Here is a 17,577-nt window from a genome sequence, read left to right on the forward strand (position 1 = left end):
GCCCGTCTTCCGCCCCCCCCCCCCCCAATCTGGTTTAGCCTCTTTGGTAAAGAAAATGGCAACCAGTCTCTATTCACCTCAGTTGGGTGTAGTTATTTTTAAATTTTTTTCTAATTTTTAAAATTAAAATAAATCTGCTTTCTATCCTTTTCACCTCTTTTCTGCCATGAAAAAAAAAGAAAAAAAAAACCCACAAAGACCTAGTAACAAATATGCATAGTTAAAAAAAACCCCAAATTTCCTCATTGATCATGTTTGAAGATATATGTCTCATCTTGCAAGTTGGGCGTAGTTGTGCCAAGAGAAGGGGCAGTGCCCCCCCAAGAGTCTTGACTGTACTTAGGATGAAGAAGTGAGGGGAAGAGACAGATACAGGAAGAGCTGTCAACCTGGAGAGCTGCCCATGGAAAGGAAGTTCACCCCACTCATTGTTGGCACCCTGGGACAAAGCCCCAGTTGCTCAACCTTGTTAGTTATGGCCCAGGGGTAGGTGATGTAACCAGAAAGCTTCAAAGCAGCTTTACCCCTAAAATGCCTCCAAAGAAGCTTAAGAATCAAGGGAAAGGGAGAGCTGCTGACCCGGGTTTGAAGTGAGCTATACATCAAAGGTCAAGGCTGTGGTTTCTCCCCCTGGCCCTAATATTGAGAGTATATAAAGTCTTGTCCTAGAAGATTCCAGGTATAATATATAGTCAGGTAGTGAGTAGGACACACTAGGAAAAGGAAATGATTAGAAAATACTCACAGGAAAAAAAATACCACCAGTGCAAAGGTAACATTAAATCCTTCCTTCTGGGCAATAACAATGAGACATATATTAATTATGGAACTAATTAATTAAATGACTCTGCTAGGCACTGGGGAATATACAAAGGTTTTATAAGATTGCTGGACATTTTCACAAAGCTTAGTAGGGAAATAAGACAAACAGAGATAACTATAATACAAAATACTGACATATTGGTAGCACCTACCTTCCAGGGTTGTGAGAATTGAACGAAAAAACTGTAAAGCGCTTAGCACAGTGCTGGGCACATAGTAAGTACTATATAAATGCTAGCTATAATTGTTATATGATAAATGCAATATAAGGCAGAACAAATTGCTCTGTGTGTGTTTGTGTGTGTGTGTGTGTGTGTGTGTGTGTGAGTAAGAACAAGATGGAGGATGGAAGAAGTTATGGGAAGGAGGTGAGCATTTGGATTGAATTTTGAAGGATCGGTGGGAATTCGTTGGATTAAGAGGGTGATTGAGTCTAAACCAGGGCCAGGGAGTGATGTTTGCAGAGGCAGAGGTGTCAAACCTGCTAGTACAGACCAAACCAAATTAAATTGTGATTGGGAAACTTTTAACAAAATGCAAAAGAAAATAGATAATGTTCTAAGTCTAAATATGCACCTGGAGGGGTCCATAGGTATAGTTTGGTGGCCCCCATTTCTATCTGAGTTGGACACCACTGGCCCAAGGTATAAGCAGTTCTTTATCCTTCATTCTGGAAGAGGATCAATGACGTCAAGAAGGTGAGGCCTTGACTTGCAAGTGAACTGCACTTAAGTAAGGAAGGGCCGGGCAAAGTCTTCAGTCTCCAGAACCATCTGGGTCCAGTGGCAAGATAAAGATCAGGACAACTGGAGATGGCCCTGGATGCAGTGGGAGACCTTGGCCTTTTTAAGCTTAGGTCTTTCCCAGGTCTCAGTTTGTCTGAGGCAACACCCAATCAGTGATTAAGACAAGGATAAGTAATGAGGCAAAAGATGGCCTCTGTTTTTTCTACTAAAAAGAAAAAACAACAAACCAACAGTCTGGGAGGGGAATGGCTGGATGAAGCTGAAGAAGTAAGAAACCAAGGGACAGAAGCCTTATTCTGCTCCTTTGCAGTTCCTACTCTTTCCCCTATTGAGACATTCCTCCTCTGGGCTCCTTTCCAATATGGTAGCTCCCTCCCTCTCTCCACATGTGGAGAGGCTGTGTGATCCTGGGTAGAGGGGACACAATCTTCCAGTCTAGGAAATCCAGGAAGAGATAAGGGCTGGGGAAACCAGAGAAGGGATGTGGACTCAGTGGGAGCAGCTACAGGCTAAGTCTTGTTACAAAAACAGCGGGGCTATCAGCAGGAGGCAACCCATTCCTTTCTCCCCACATCCCAGGGGACTAATAACATCATTCCGCTATTCTGTCTGCCTCCAGCTACTCTAACCCTGACCTCTCACCTCACCAGTTGAAGACTGCAGGGGGAGAGTCACAGGGCTGGGGAGATGAGCAATGGGGGTCACTCTGGGCACAGGAAGAGGAACAGGGTGACCTCGGGGATAGGGGCAAAGGAATTAGGGGAGTGGGTGGGAGAGCAATGCTGTGGAGCAGGGTGAGGAAGAAGGACATTTCACAGTAACTCCATGACTTCTTTCTGGCCTTTTCTCCAGTTTTTCTGGAGAAGGGGGATGGGATGTGGTCAACCAGCTGGTATGGGAGGAAGGGAAATCTAATTTGGCCAGTTGGTGGGGGTGGGGAGCTCTGTAGAGAATTGGAGCAAGATCGGAGCAGGGCAGGGGCCTCTCACAGCTGGACTCCGCCCCTCAAGACTGGGAACAGCCTGGGCAGGGATGACAATGTTCGGGGAAAATCATAAAATCAAGAACCCCTAGGGGTTTGTAGAGACCTTAAAACATCTCCTGTGCTTTAATTCATCTCAACCAGACCAGAAGTGAGAATTAAGCCAGTATTGTGAAACAAAAGCAAAACAACCCTTCTGAATAAGAACTGCCACGTCCTACGATTTGGGGATTTACACCCTGAATTTTAGACCTTTAAGAGATCCTGTCTGAAAAAGTGTGGCAAAGTGGATAGAAGATTGTAAGCCTTGGAATCAGGAAGGTCTGGGTTGGAATCCTGCCTTTGACACACCCTCAGACAGCTCGTGAACCAGTCCTTTAACCTCTTAAGGCTTGAGGCAACTCTTAAGACTGCACATTTCAGAAAAAGCTCCCTACCTGAGTTCTCCACAATGGTGAAATCACAGGTCCTGACCCCTCCTACCCTTAAGGGAACTTAGAAACCATGTTATCCCATTTTATATCTGAGAAAAGTGAGATCCAACTGCCCACAGCTAGTAAATAAATAAAGTTAGAATTTCATCCCAGGTCCTCTAACTTCAGAGCCAATGATTTTTTCTGCCCTTTCTGCTGCATTAGGTCAGGCTAGAGGTCTAAACTCACTTCCTTCTGTTGTGTTATATTTATTTCTGCCCTCTGTAGCCTAACTCATTGGGGTCTGCCTTACCCTAGGATGTGCCACGGGGGAAAAAAGTAACTTCAGGGAAGGAATCTGAGAAAAGGATAGTAATGTCCAGGTGGACTTAATAGAAACAATTTCTAGAGCACTTTTCAGTTTATAAATTCCTTCCCCATGCCAAATCTCCACAATGCCCAGGGCTTAATTCCACCAAAGCAAAAAAGAGCTTCTTCGAGACTTCACCATCCCTGGGGGCTCCTTTTTCAAATTGGACTCTGCCTAGCTCCCTGACTGTGGAGAACACTGCTGGTGATCGTGTCTCCTTGTTTTACGAGTCATCTGATATTATGATCAGAGGGTCATGGAGCAAGGTTATTTCTGGTGTTATGGGAAAGAATGGACAAAAACAGCACAGATATATGGGTCAATTGTGCTGGGTTTGTTGGAGGGAGAACACAAATCGATGAGATCCCAGATCTATTTGTGCATATTTTCCCCCTGTAAAGAACTGGACTGAGGTAAGCCAAAGGTTACTATACCATGGTGGCCTGGCCTCGTCAGTGGACAGAGCAATCCAGAAGACCTGAGTTCAAACCCTGTCTCAGACACTTACTAGCTGTGTGATCCAGGCAATTTCCTCATATGCAAAATGGGGATAGTAACAGCACATACCTCACAGGGATGTTATGAAGTTCAAATGATAGAATATTCGTAAAGTTTGTCTTGCATTTGCATAGTGTTATATTAAATGCTTAATGCTATATAAATGCTAGCCATTCTGCAGATTGAGAAACTCTGAAAAGAGAATTGAGAAGCTCTAATAAGTGAAAGGATTTGTCCACTTTCCCTCAGTTTAGATCTAGTCAGATTAGATTCAAACCCAGGTATAATGAATCCTCATCTAGCACTCTGTCCCTACTCGTGTTTCTAAGAGGAATAAGTCTATTCACCACCGTTCATAGGTTTCAGGGCTGGCAGTGACTTTGAGGAGGAAACTGAGGACCAGAGGGGGTTACGTCATGTCTTACTCTGCCAAGGGTCAGGCAGGCTGTAGCAGGTCCAGAATTCGAATTCAGTTCTGACTCAAGTCCTTTCCAGGACACCCCATTGTCTTTCTGTTGTAGACTGGGTCAGACTAATACTCCTTGGAGTATACATCTGAGATTTATTTCCTCTCCTTTCTTTACCCCCTCTCCCTCCAGTCCTGGTTTGGAATCCTTCGTGGGAGAAAATAATGGAGAGAGTGTCAGAATATTAATAGCTCACATTCACTCAAGGGTTTATTAAGCACTTGCTATGTGCAAAGCTTTGTGCTAGTGCAGGGGTGAAACTAAGGCAGGGGTGGGGGAGGAGGGATGCCACACTTACGCAGGCCTGTGCAAGATAATTCGAGGTGTGAACTCTAATTTGACTAAGACTTTCCTCGGCAATCTCCGTAGGCCCCCTAATTATTTTTCTCCCCATGTTACAGATGAGGAAACTGAGGTTTATAGAAAGGTAAAATAACCCAAGGACACAGAAAATGAGCAATTAAAACCAGTAAGTCCGGTGCCAAGTCTGGGGCTCTTGCTACTATGCCGCACTGCTGGTCCCAAGAAGGGGCGACACTCTTTGTATCCATGTAATCATCCCCCACGTCTTTTCGTCCCAGGGAGCACTGAGACGGAAGGGGGCGGGGCTCTTGGTTCCCATGGCAACCCACCCAGGAATTCCGGCGCCAGGCCCGACGCGTACAGCCTGGGCAGGGCAGGGAACTGAGCGGTCACGCCAGGGGGTGGAGCGAGGCCCTGCTCTCGGTTGCTATGGTGACGCGTCAACACCTCCAAGTCCTCGGCGGCGGTAGCAGAGTAGCTGCAGCGGCGGTGGCTTCACCCGGGAGGCCAGAGAGGCTGGGGAGGCCTCAGAGGCCGCGGGTGCTGCCAAGATGGTGAGGCTTGGCGGTGGGGAGGGGGTTTGGGGTGGGCCTGGGGCAGGGGCCGGGGAAGAGGGCAGGTCGGCCCGGGAGTGAAGTGGAGAGGCAGGAGGCAAAAAGGGAAGCCAAGGAGTCTGCGGATCTGGCAGTCAATCAACAAGCATTTATTAAGCACCTACTATGTATTAAGCGCTGGAGATACACAGACAAAAAAAGAATCAGTTCCTGTCTTTAAGAAACTTGTATTCTATGGGGGAAACAACAGGTACAAAATAAATGCAAGAAAATTTGCTGGGAGAGGGGTGGAATTAAGAAAGGTTTCATGCGGAAAGTGACTCGAGCTGACTCTTGAAGGAAACTTGGTAAGTCTTTCTGGAGAAGGGTATTCCCGGCACAGGCAGTGCAAAGGCACATAGGTGGGAGATGGAGTGTTGGGTCAGTTGGGGGAGATCTGGGGCAAGCTTGTTAGTTCACGGTATCGGAAGCTGCAAGAGATCTTAGAGGTCATTATATCTCACCCCCTTTGTCTTACAGATGGGGAAACAGATCCCTAGAGGGTCATTAATTTGGCTGACTTGAGTCAGTAAGTCCTAGCTCTGCCTCTTACCAGTAGGTATAGTCATATAAAACTTCACAAAGTGCTTTCAACATACCTGCTGTGTCAGATGTGATTTCCACAGCCATCCTATGAAGTAGAGAGGACTCCCATTTTACAGATGAAGAAACTGAGGTCCCCGGGAGGCTAAAAAGACAGACATAATCACAGAGCCTCAGAGTTGGCAGAGACCTTATCGGTCATCTGGTACAAACGGTACCTCAATCAGGAACTCTGTCTCCATTTACCCCTTTCCCACAAGTGGTCATCATGTAGCCTCCACTAAAAGACCTCCAGTTATAGGGAATTCACTATCCCCCCAGTCAGCCCATTCTATTTTTGGAAAGCTGTAATTATTAGGAAGTTTTCCTTTATGCTTAACTGAATAAAATTTCCCTCCTTGTAGGCCAAACAAAACAAGCCTAATCCCTTTTCCACATGGCAGCCCTCTAAGTATTTGTAAAGCAGCCCTCGTATTCCTTGCAAGGCTTCTCTTCTCCAGGTGAAGCAGCTCCACTTCTCCCAAACTGAGGCTCAGAGAGGATGTGATTTGAAGATCACACAGCTTGCATGACATGATTTTGAGTCCCCTTGCCATCTGGATTTCCCTCCTCTTGGTACCCTCCGGCTTATCATCGACTCTTCCTGGCTCTGCATTGATTTTATTACACTGACTACCAGTGGTGTGAATTTGAGCAAATCACTTCAGATTCCTCATCTGTGAAACGAGAGTAATAATACTCGCAATGTCTTAACTCGCAGAGTTATACATTTATAAAGTGCTTTGTGAATGTGAAGGATTGCCTGTAAAATGAGGGGGATGGAGATTAAATGGTCCCTAAGGTCCTTGGCAGCTATGAATCTGTGCTTTCATTGTGGCTATGCAGGTATAGGGACCAGAAATATGGAAGGTGGTGCTAAACCTTTGGGAGGGGAAACCCCTTAGATACAGCTCTAAAAATGGGATGGACCTTTAGAGTATGGGGTCTGCCCTCTGATTGCCATTTCTAGAAGACTTAGGTTCTAAGCTATTGACTTATGTGAGCTCAAATCCCAGCTAAGACACTAACTAGCTATGTGACCCTGGGCAAGTAACAACCTCTCAGCCTCAATTTTTCTTTTTTCTTTTTTTTTGGCTAGGCAATAGGGATAAGTGACTTGCCCACAGTCACACAGCTAGTGAGTGTTATGTATCTGAGGCCGGATTTGAACTCAAGTCTTCCTGAATCCAGGGCCGGTGCTCTATCCGCTGTGCCACCTCGTAGCCCCTCAATTTCTTCATATTCAAAATAATAATAACTAACATTTTATAGTGCTTACTATGTATCAGACACTATGCTAAGTGCTACAATTATTATCTCATTTGATCTTTACAACTTCAGCAGGCAGGTGCTATTATCATCCCTATTTTACAGATGAGGAAACTGAGGCAAACAGAAGTAAAGTAACTTGCCCAGAGTCACAGCTAATAAATGTCTGAGTTCAGATTTGAGCTCGGGTCTTCCTGGTGCTCTATCTACTGCACTACCTGCCTTCCAGGGTTGTGAGGATTAAACGAGATAATACCTGTAAAGGCTAGCTATTGAACCACAGGGCCAGAAGCAGAAGGTGTCCTTGAGTCTTTGGTGCAGAACTGCGTGTCTCCTTCAGTCTGGGAGAGGGAATAGAACCTGGATTGGTTTCTGTGTAAGAGCCTTTTCTTAAAATCCTATACAGGAGAATTTCCCAGACTTCTTTGCTGCAGTGTGGTTTGACCACTCTCACAGCAGGGGAGTTGGTGTGTAATTTAATCTCCCATCTAACATAAATCCCTCCTACTGTAGTTTTAGAGCAGAGTTTGAAGGAACAGATATGAACTACAAAAAGGGGAGAGGCAGGGAAATGGGGGGGACCATCTTTAGGGCATAGGTAAAGCAGGGTGATGTGGTTAGACAAAAGATGGAATAGTCTAGGTCTTGGAAGTTTGAGAGGGATGAGGTAAATAGAGGAAGACTGGCAGATGGGGATGGTGCTTGATCTGGGAGGAAGAAAGTATTAGGGATTCTGGGACCTGAGAAAAGGAGTGAGAGTTTGAGTGTGGGTAGGGGGCACCAGAAATGTGCAGAGGCATGGGAATGTGAAACAAAAACTAGGAGGAGCTCTGAAGTTGATTACTTGGGCCTACTTGGTTGTTTGAGGTAGGGACAATGGAATGTATTTTCCCTAGGACTGCAGAAGATGAAACATTGGATGGTTAGATGTGGAAATTTTGGGTTCCTACGGATTTCCCTCAGGCATATGAATATTATTTTTTTGGTGTTATCATTAACTTTATTTTTTAAAATTATTTTTATTTTATTAAATATTTCCCAACTGCATGTAAAAAAATTTTTTTAACAATCATTTAAAAAAATTTTGACTTTCAAATTCCTTCCCTTATCCCTTCCCCCTCCTTGAGAAAGCAAGCAATTTGATTTCAGTTATACAAGTGAGGTCATGCAAAACATATTTCTACATTAGCCAAAGCATGTGAATCTTCTCAGGGCTTGTCAGCTCTACCAGTGGGCACTGAGATGTGCTTGTGGACAATGGGTTCCTATGAAGTAGGGAGAACGGGTATCTACCTTTGTTTTATAGATGAGGGAACCACAGTCCTGAGCAAAGTTAAACGACTTGGGCTTTTACAGTCATAAAGCTGCAGAGTTGGAAGGGGCCTTAGAGGCAGTTACTTTTCAGAGGGGCTCAGTGTCATAGTTCAAAAGGCAAATAGGGTTTGAAAATCAATGCAATCCATGTCTCAAGAACCACAGCTCCAATTTAACATGGACCAAGTTCGCTGTTGGAGGATGCTTTCTAGAATTATATTTATGGCTCATTTTATACCCACCCAGGATCTCTCTTGGGAATATCAATATCTGGTTCATGCTCCTATCCAGTGTTTTCTGCTATGTCATAGGGGTGGAGAGCCTGCAGCCTCGAGGCCACATGTGGCCCTCTGGGTCCTCAAGTGTGGCCCTTTGACTGAATCCAAACTTCACAGAACAAATCCCCTTCATAAAAGAATTTGGTCTCTAAAACTTGAAGTCAGTCAAAAGCCAATCCCCTTAATAAAAGAATCTGGTCTCTCAAACTTGAAGTCAGTCCAAAGGCCACACTTGAGGACCTATAGGGCCACATGTGGCCTTGAGGCCGCAGGCTCCTCACCTCTGTCAGTTATAACATCCAATTTTGGTTTCTGCCTCACTAAATTTAGGCCATCTGTTCCACTCAAACACTCAGGTTAATAAAACATTAACTTCAGGATAGATTTTATTTAACCTGACAGAAAATCCAAAGGACTCATATCCAATACCCATAAATAGTGAAAACAACTTCTCTTCCCTTTCTGGTGGGACTCCACCTTCCTCAGGGACCCACACCATCCTGCAGACTTATAGAACTATCTGTAGTGGCTTCCTCTTCTCCTCCAGGGGGAAATAATTTAGGATTGCTAGGAAATAAAACAACCCTACCCTTTCCTCCAGAGAATCCAACAATTCTCCACACTTACAATGCCACCCAGGGGAATCAGTAAACCTTTCTTTCTGGTGTGTCCACCCTTCCTACACAGTACACAGGACATGTGCAAGCCCATTGGGCCTCCAGACTCCTCCATGCCATGGCTCTCTGACATGCTGAACTTTTCCTTCTGTCTTTTTCCTCAAAGACTCTACATTCTAAAGAGGAGTGAGGGGAAGGTTCCAACATGGACACATGTGTGATGCAAGGCAAAACTATGCTAAGGGCAAAGGAGAAATCCAGCCATAGGATGTGTGGGCAGGAATCACCTGAAAGTTGATGTAGTCTTGTCTTCTTTTACGTGTATCCGAAAAAACAACTTTGAGGAATTTGAGGAAGTAGATGCCAGTTGCAACAGTGAGGTGCTAGTAGTGGGCCTGTCTTAGGAAATCTTTGTGGGCTGGTGGTGGTACATGAAATTAGGCTTCAAGGGATGATCTTAACAGGGAGACTTTGGGGGTAGGAGTGGCTCATAGTCCATTCCAGGATGGAGGATGGTATAAGTGAAGGCAGGTGAGAGTGGAGCATGGTGGGTAGCCCGCTTTGGAATGTTGAATAGGTGAAGAGAAATAGTATCAGGGATGCCTGGAAAGGTATATTAGATAAGCAGATTGAAGATAATCTTGAATGCTAGCAGAGCCTATTTCCTTTCTCTTTTCTTTCTATCCTAGTTCCCCAGCCCTGTATAGACCCATTAAAATCTATCCTAGATCCAAGGTTTGTTTTGGGTCAGCATCTATCAAACCACAACTCACAAGCTCATTCAGGTTGTTTTTGTTTTTGTTTTCTTACTAGGGCAATTAGAGGATACGTAATATTTAATTAAATTGCAGGGAAATTACAAGAGAATTACAAGAGAAATTCATCACATACACACAGGAATACAGCTTCTCATAGATTACCATACCACCAGTGGGAGAGGGAGCACATATAGGAAATACATGTAGTTCTGTAACATATTTGATCAAGGAACGTGTTTTGAGGCCACACACCTTGGGAGAGGTATATAAGGTGTAATCATAGAACATTTGTGGGAAAAGGCATACAAATAAGAAACAAGGGAGACCAGGGGACATGCATAAGCAGGGCAAGTCATATTCCTAGGTCAGTATCTCCACTGGAACCCCTGTTGGCCTATCATACTGCTGCTTTTTTTCCACAGAACTGTCAATGTCACCTACCTTTCTCCTTCTTCTCTGCCCCTCCCCCCAACCACTACTCTGGTCTCTCCTCTGGATTGACATCTGTTGCTATCTATGGGCTTTCTGTCATCTGTTGGTTTTTTGCTGAGTAGCTTCGGACATTCAGCCTTTCCCTTGTGGGGGAAGAATCTTACTTCTTAAATCAAAGCCCCACAGTCTCTTTCAACACTTTTGTGATTCACACCTATAGATAAAGTCAGGTAATCAGAGAATCCCTCAGATATTCATTGCTCTTGTAAATTGCCAGTCTTCTGCCTCCCACTGCCACTCTTTGAATTTAGTCTACTCTTTGAGTTAGGGTGAGAAAATTCCTTTCAGTTCCCAACTTGCCTTTGGTTGCTAACCTGGGGTTGCCAGCCTTGGTCAGGCTTTCCTAATGGCCTGATCTTCCTATACTAGAGTAAGCAATTTGTAGTTTGGTAGGCAACAGAGAGTGAGAGAGAGTTTTTGAATAGAGAAGTAACATGACAGAATGGTTTATCAGGAACTTTACCAGTCAGGTCAGGCAGTGAGACTGTTTTAAAAATTTTTATAGTAATTTATATGAGAAGTGATGAGGGCCAGAAATAAGAGTGGTTGCAGTGGGAATGAAAAGGAGGGGACAGGTGTGAAAGATGTTGCCAAGACAGAATTGATAAGATTTAGCAACTGATTTTATGTTGTGATTGAGGAAGTCCAAGAAGATTTGGAGTTTTGAATATGGAAGATGGAGAATGAAAATGGCGGTGCCACCAACAGTAATAGATCAGGGGGAAGGGAATATTTTCCTATAAAGGGGTGTGTGTGTGTGTCTGTGTAAAAGATGATGAATGAGTTGGGTTTTGGAATTTTTGATGCTGGTGGGATATCCAAATAGAACTTGCATAACCCTTTTTACATTAAAATTTAGTGACACGTTTATATGTTTTTCTAATTTTTTGTTTCTGTATGTACATGAGTGTGAGTGCGTTCCTCATGAGTTCTACTAGAGGGTGAAGCAGTTTTACATAGTGGATTGAGAGTCAGAAAAACCTGGGTTCAGGTTCTTAGAATGACACCTACTACTTTTATGAGGCTTTAATGAATCAACCTCTTCGTGCCCCAGGCGACTGTCAAGACAATAAGTTGTATGGCAAGAACACATCTAAATTGGTAGAGGGAATTCCTCCCTGGGAGCTCCACAGTAATGAAATCATAGATCTGGCAGAAAAAAATAATTGGAGTAGAATTCTTCCAAAGACAGACCTACTCAAAAAGTTTTTGCTGAGCACCTAATAATACCAGATTGTTTTTCTCAATCATTTTAAGTTATTTTTTTCCCCTCACAACAAACCTGTGAGGCAGGCAATGAAGTACTTACTTATGTGCACGATACTGAATTATACAATGGGTGACATGAACAAAGGTGAATGAGATACTGTTCCTGATCATCTAGCAGGAGAGGGACTTCTAGTTCCATCTCTGTTATTATCTGTGTGACTATAAGTCGGCCACTTAGGGGGGAAACGAAGGGAACAAGCATTTATTAAGCACTGTGCTAAGGGCTTTACAAATACTATTTCCTCCTCACAAAAACCCTGGGAGGCAGGTGGTGTTATTATCCCCATTTTAAGCTGAAGAAACTGAAGAAATAACCTCTATTGGGTCCCAGTTTCTCTAATTTTTTCCCCCCAAGCTCACCAACCCACATTTATTATTTAATTCATCGTAATTATATGTTAGATAACAAATATAGGAATCATCCGAGGATTAGCTAATTTGTATAAGGTTATCATCCTACAGTTAAACCAACTCCTTAATATATTCAAAATCAAAACATGTCACCAATTTCAGAAGTGTCATTAGATGAATAACTGAAGTCTTTATAAATCAAGTAAATTATCTTTTAACATGCAAGTACTTCGAAGATCTGTAATTTATTTTTAGCATAGGTATTTCCTCCACTGATGTGTATTGCAACTCACTGGTAACTTAGTAGGGTCTTAGAGATTTGCTATATCCCTCAAATTCAGAAGCCTTTTCAAACTTAGTGAAGCGTGTGCTTGGATTATAGACACAATGCATCATTGATGGACCCTAATTTCTTCATATGTAAAATGAGGGAATTGGACTAGTGGTTCTCAGGACCCATTTATACTCTTAAAAATTATTGGCGAGTCTAAAGAGCTTTTATTTATGTGGGTTATATCTACAGATATTTACCATATTAGAAATTAAAACTGATAAAATTTAAAAATTATTTTTTAGTCATGCCAGACTCTTTGTGACCCCATTTGGGTTTTTTTTTTTTTGTCAAAGATACTAGGGTGGTTTGCCATTTCCTTCTCCAGCTCATTTTACAGATGAAGAAACTAAGCAAAAAGGGGTAAGTGACATGCCCAGGGTCACACAGCTAATAAGTGTTTGAGGCCAGATTGGAACTCAGGAAAATGAGTCTTTCTGATTCCAAGCCCAGTGCTCTATCCACTGTACCACCCAGCTGCCCTAGATTAAAAAAAAAAAAATCACCAATTAATTAAAAAATAAACTTATTACACATTAACATAAATAACATTTTAAATGGAAAAAGCTATATTTTCCACCAAAAAACTAGTGAGAAGAATGGCATTGTTTTACCTATTTTTTGCAAATCTCTTTACTGTCTTGTTCAATAGAAGACAAATTCTCATCTCTGCTTCTGCTTCATCTGTTGAGATGGTTTGTTTTGGTTGAAGTATCTGAAGAAAATCTGGCCCCACACAAATATATATATAGTTGGAAAAGGCAGGAGTATTTTAATAGACAAATCATGTCTTGGTATTTTTTTTTTTTTTTTTTTTTGGCAATTGGGGTTAAGTGACTTGCCCAGGGTCACACAGCTTGTGTCAAGTGTTTGGTCTGAGGCCGAATTTGAACTCAGGTCCTCCTGACTTCAGGGCCAGTGCTTTATCCACTGCGCCACCTAGCTGCACCTTGGTATTCTTATAAATATAGTTCTGATCTTGTGGACCACTGACAGGGTCTCAGGGACTCCCGTGCATCTGTGAACCGAACTTTGAGAACTGCCGGATTAAATGGTCTAAATCTGACCCTTCTGCTCTGACATTCTATGATCTTTCCCAGAGTAATCCTCTTAATAATCAAAGCTGGAGTGCCTTCCCTCTTTCAGGCCAGAGGGAGCTACTACTTTTGCTCCAAGCTTACTTATTAGAGATACTAACCTTCAGTGGACCTGACATTCATAAAGAGGAAATAGGTCTGGGACTGGAGAAGAGGATCCAGGAAAAAAACATTTCTTCAGCTGACAGGTGTTACAATTACGTCAGAGAAACTACAAACCAACTCATTCCAGCTTTGTCTTGCTCTGTACTGGCTGAACACTACGGATAGACAATGCCTTGGCACTTCAAATGCTGGCTTTGCCAAGATTTCCTGAAGTCAGACTCCCAAATTTCAAGTTCTGTGCAATTACATGGAGTCCCAGTCTCACTCTCAAAGCCTTTGGATATGGGTCTAATCCCTAGAGCCTGAGAGGATCAGAGGAAAGGGGATTAAATGGTGCTGTCAAGATAAAATTTTATTTTTATTTAAAAAATATTTTATTGATGTTTTTGGGTTTCATATCACTTTCATTTCCCCAGAGAGTCATACCTTGTAATGAAGAATGAGAGAGAGAGAGAGAGAGAGAGAGAGAGAGAGATCAGTTCAGCAAAATTCACCAACACATCGACTGAGTCTGACAGTAATGTGCAGCCTTCCACACACATAATCCCTGACCTTGAATTTTCTTTTTCGGTGCCGAGCTGGGTCATTATATTACACACCATTTGATTTCAGTTTTTGTTTTTGTTGTTCTTTTCTTTCATTGTTGTATATTGTGTGTATATACATCATTGGTGTATATTGTTTTCCTGGTTCTACTTATTTCACTCTGCATCAGTTCATATCTCCCTGTGGGTCTCTCTAATCTAATCATTTTCGTCATTTTCAAGATGAAACTGTAGAAGCAACTGTACCCTTGCTTCCATTCTTCTAGTTTAATGACCTGCCTCCCCTGAATTGGCATTTAGTGTTCAGCGTCTGTCTGACTGGTTTTTTTCAGGCCTCTCTTCTGTTCTGCCCTTCTTGTCATGGATGATTTCCTATAAAGTTTGTTTTCTTGTCTGTAAAGTGGGCATTTATGTGAGTTATTAATATGCCTCCTTTAATGCAGTCTAAGGTTACATTTGCTTTTTCCCTGCTGCTATGTCATGTTGTTGACTCAAAGTGAGCTTGAAGTCCATTCAGCCCTCCGGATCTTTTTTTAGACAAATCCCTATCTAGCCATACTTATCTGTATAAAGTTGGTGGTTTTGAACCCAAGCGTATAAAGACTTTACATTTCTAGTAGAAAGCACAGTAGAAGCTCATTTTACTACCCCATCCTGGGAGTGGGCAGGAAGGGAGATTGAGCACTAGGTTTGGAATCAGGAAGACCTGCATTCAGATCCAGCCTCAGACACTTCCTAGTGGTATGACCCATACAAATCACTTACTCTCTATCTGTCTCAGTTTCCTCAACTATAAAATGGGGACAGTAATAGTGCCTGCCTTGCAGGGTAATTTTCAGGTCAAATGACATCATATTTGTAAAGTGCTTAAACATAATGCCTGGCATACATAGTAGGTGCCACACACACACACACACAGACACACACAGACACACACACACACACACACACACACACACACACACAATTGCTTATTCCCCTTCTCTTCCTAAATCAGGCGTACCTTTAAATGCCATTCTTCATAGTACTGATTATAGAGTAGTACTAACCATAGTGCTTACTGATTTAGAGCTGAAAGCACCTTAGAGGTCATCTAGTTAAACCCCCCTCCCCCACCCCATTTTACAGATGAGAAACTGAAGCCCAGGTTGGTAAAGAGATTGGCCTAAAGTCATGCTCTGGGTGGGAAACGACAGAGTTAAGATTGAAACCGAGTTCCCAAGACTTTGGATCCAGCACTCCCTCCCTTCCCCCTCCCATGGCACTGCCTCCTCTGTCCTTGAGGGGGTTAAGAGCCTCCCACTCCCTCTTCTAGCTACAATTTAATGGTTGACTGTTGTGTCTCTTGCAAACTCTGCCTTCCTGTGCATTTATTTTGTCAAGTAGCCTTCATTTTAGTTAAACTAATGATGCTTTGTTCCTGTCCTGAAGGACATAGAGTTTCTAGGGCCCCTTCTTTTCCATCCCTTTTTCTTTTCTTTTTTTTTTTTTAAATTTTCTTTTTTTCCTTTTTTGGCTAGGCAGTGAGGTTAAGTGACTTGCCCAGGGTCACACAGCTAGTAAGTGTTATGTGTCTGAAGCCACATCTGAACTCAGGTCCTCCTGAATCCAGGGCTGGTGCTCTATCCACTGTGCCACCTAGCTGCCCCACCATCCCTTTTTCTTAAAGGTCTCTAGAGAACAAAAATTCACCATTTCCTTCATATTCCAATGTATTAGGCCTCTTCCAGTTGGGGAATTAATCCTAATGCCTAAATTCAATCTCAACTTAGACAATTTCAGCTCATTTTCTCATTACATTTTCTCCTGAACTGACAGCAGAAGTGGGGGGGGTGGGGGTGGAGCTGGAGAACAGCGACTTTCCACCTATCTTAAAGCTGTTTTTTGGCCTTTTACCTTCTAATGAGCCCAAGGAATTCTAGTTTGTTCTATGTGGGTTGACTGTGACTGCCCTTTCGCCCTCATCAGGTCCTTAGCTGAGCCAGGCAGAGAAAAGGGGACTTTGTATAGCCCTGATTGGATTGGACACAGCCGAGCACCTGGGTGCAGCTGGCTGTGAGGCTCAGTTATAGGTTACCATCTGCTGAGATGTCTAGTCAGATCCAGGTGGTGGTAGAGTAATGCCTTGCACATAGTAGGTACTCAATAAAGATCTTTTTAAGAAATTATATTTTATTTCATTAAATATTTCCCAATTATATGAAAACATTTTTAACATTCATTTTTTAAAAATTTGCATTCCCAAAGCTTTTCCTCCTGCCCCTCCCCCATCCAATAATAAACATCTTTCGAACAGATGGATAGATGCAATATTGCCCCCTCAGGGTTGTAGGGGCACTGCTGAGTGGCTGGTGGAAAAGGGGCGTCTTTAATGCTTGTGGCTGGTACTTGGAGGTCTCTCTTCAGGATCTCAGTGCTGAACTGGTTGACTACGAAACCTGCTATGGTCTGTGCTCCAAGACCCCTTGGTGGATTGCTCTCCTGACCTTTTGAAGATCATGAGGTCAAAGTTATCTCCAGTCTCCTTCACTTAAAACAAGAGAGAACAAAGGCAGAGGCAATGAGCCCAGGCCCTTTTTCGTGGACTACATGTCTGCACCTGAGGCCTCTTCTCCTACTGCATTATTTCTCTTCTGTCACTGGCAGGAGGGAGTGAGACCGAAAGGCATAGGCCAGGATTGACTGGTGCCCTTTGAACAAACCCTGCTTCTACCTCCATGGCTATTCAGTGAGGTTCCTCTTTACCACAGGGTCACCGGACTAGACCCAGTTATCTGTGCAGGCTTTAAAATCTGCGTGGGGACTGCGTCAGCCAAACACTGTGCGTGCTCAGGCTGGGCTTATTAACCAGTTCCCCATTACAGTAACTCTCCCAAAGTCACACAGGTAACAAGTGTCAAAAGTGGGATTTCAACCCTGGTCCTCTGACTCTTTGTTTGCAAACCCTGTCATTACCTTGGCTTTTCCTGCTTCTCCCCTCAGTCTCTCAAACATCCTTAAAGGATATGCATGACCCAATAACAACTCCTAATTACTCATTTGGTCTCTATGACTAGGGGAATTGGGTGACTGAGTCAGGCAGAGCGGCCATTGCTCCTAGGGTATGGGGAAGAGAGTAGAGAAATTCCCCCACTGCTGTTCTAAGTCAAGGGAGAGATGACAGGATATCAAATCAATGTGCTTTCAAGAGAGAGGATGGAGATCTTCAGTCTCTCCCTATCTATCAGATCCTTTCCTGCTACTTATAAATATGTCCATGTTTCCCCCTCACTTGGTCCAACCATCTCTGCTGGCTATTGCCATAGGTCTCTTTCCTTTAATGGCTATATTTCTTTCTTTCTTTCTTTCTTTCTTTCTTTCTTTCTTTCTTTCTTT

At 43.2% G+C, this 17,577-nt stretch overlaps 1 protein-coding gene across 1 annotated transcript in view; it reads left to right on the forward strand.

The window, feature by feature from the left end:
* The first annotated feature begins 5,066 nt into the window (after positions 1-5,066).
* CFAP45 (cilia and flagella associated protein 45) overlaps positions 5,067-17,577 on the forward strand; it is a 49,635-nt gene continuing 37,124 nt past the window's right edge. The window contains exon 1 of the mRNA XM_027840105.1: positions 5,067-5,155. Coding sequence (XP_027695906.1) covers positions 5,153-5,155 — 3 coding nt within the window. The 5' untranslated portion in view covers positions 5,067-5,152. The remainder of the gene's footprint in view (positions 5,156-17,577) is intronic.

Source organism: Vombatus ursinus, unplaced genomic scaffold (genome assembly GCF_900497805.2).
Source record: "Vombatus ursinus unplaced genomic scaffold, bare-nosed wombat genome assembly UNPS02014838.1, whole genome shotgun sequence".
NCBI classification, from domain to species: Eukaryota; Metazoa; Chordata; class Mammalia; order Diprotodontia; family Vombatidae; genus Vombatus; species Vombatus ursinus.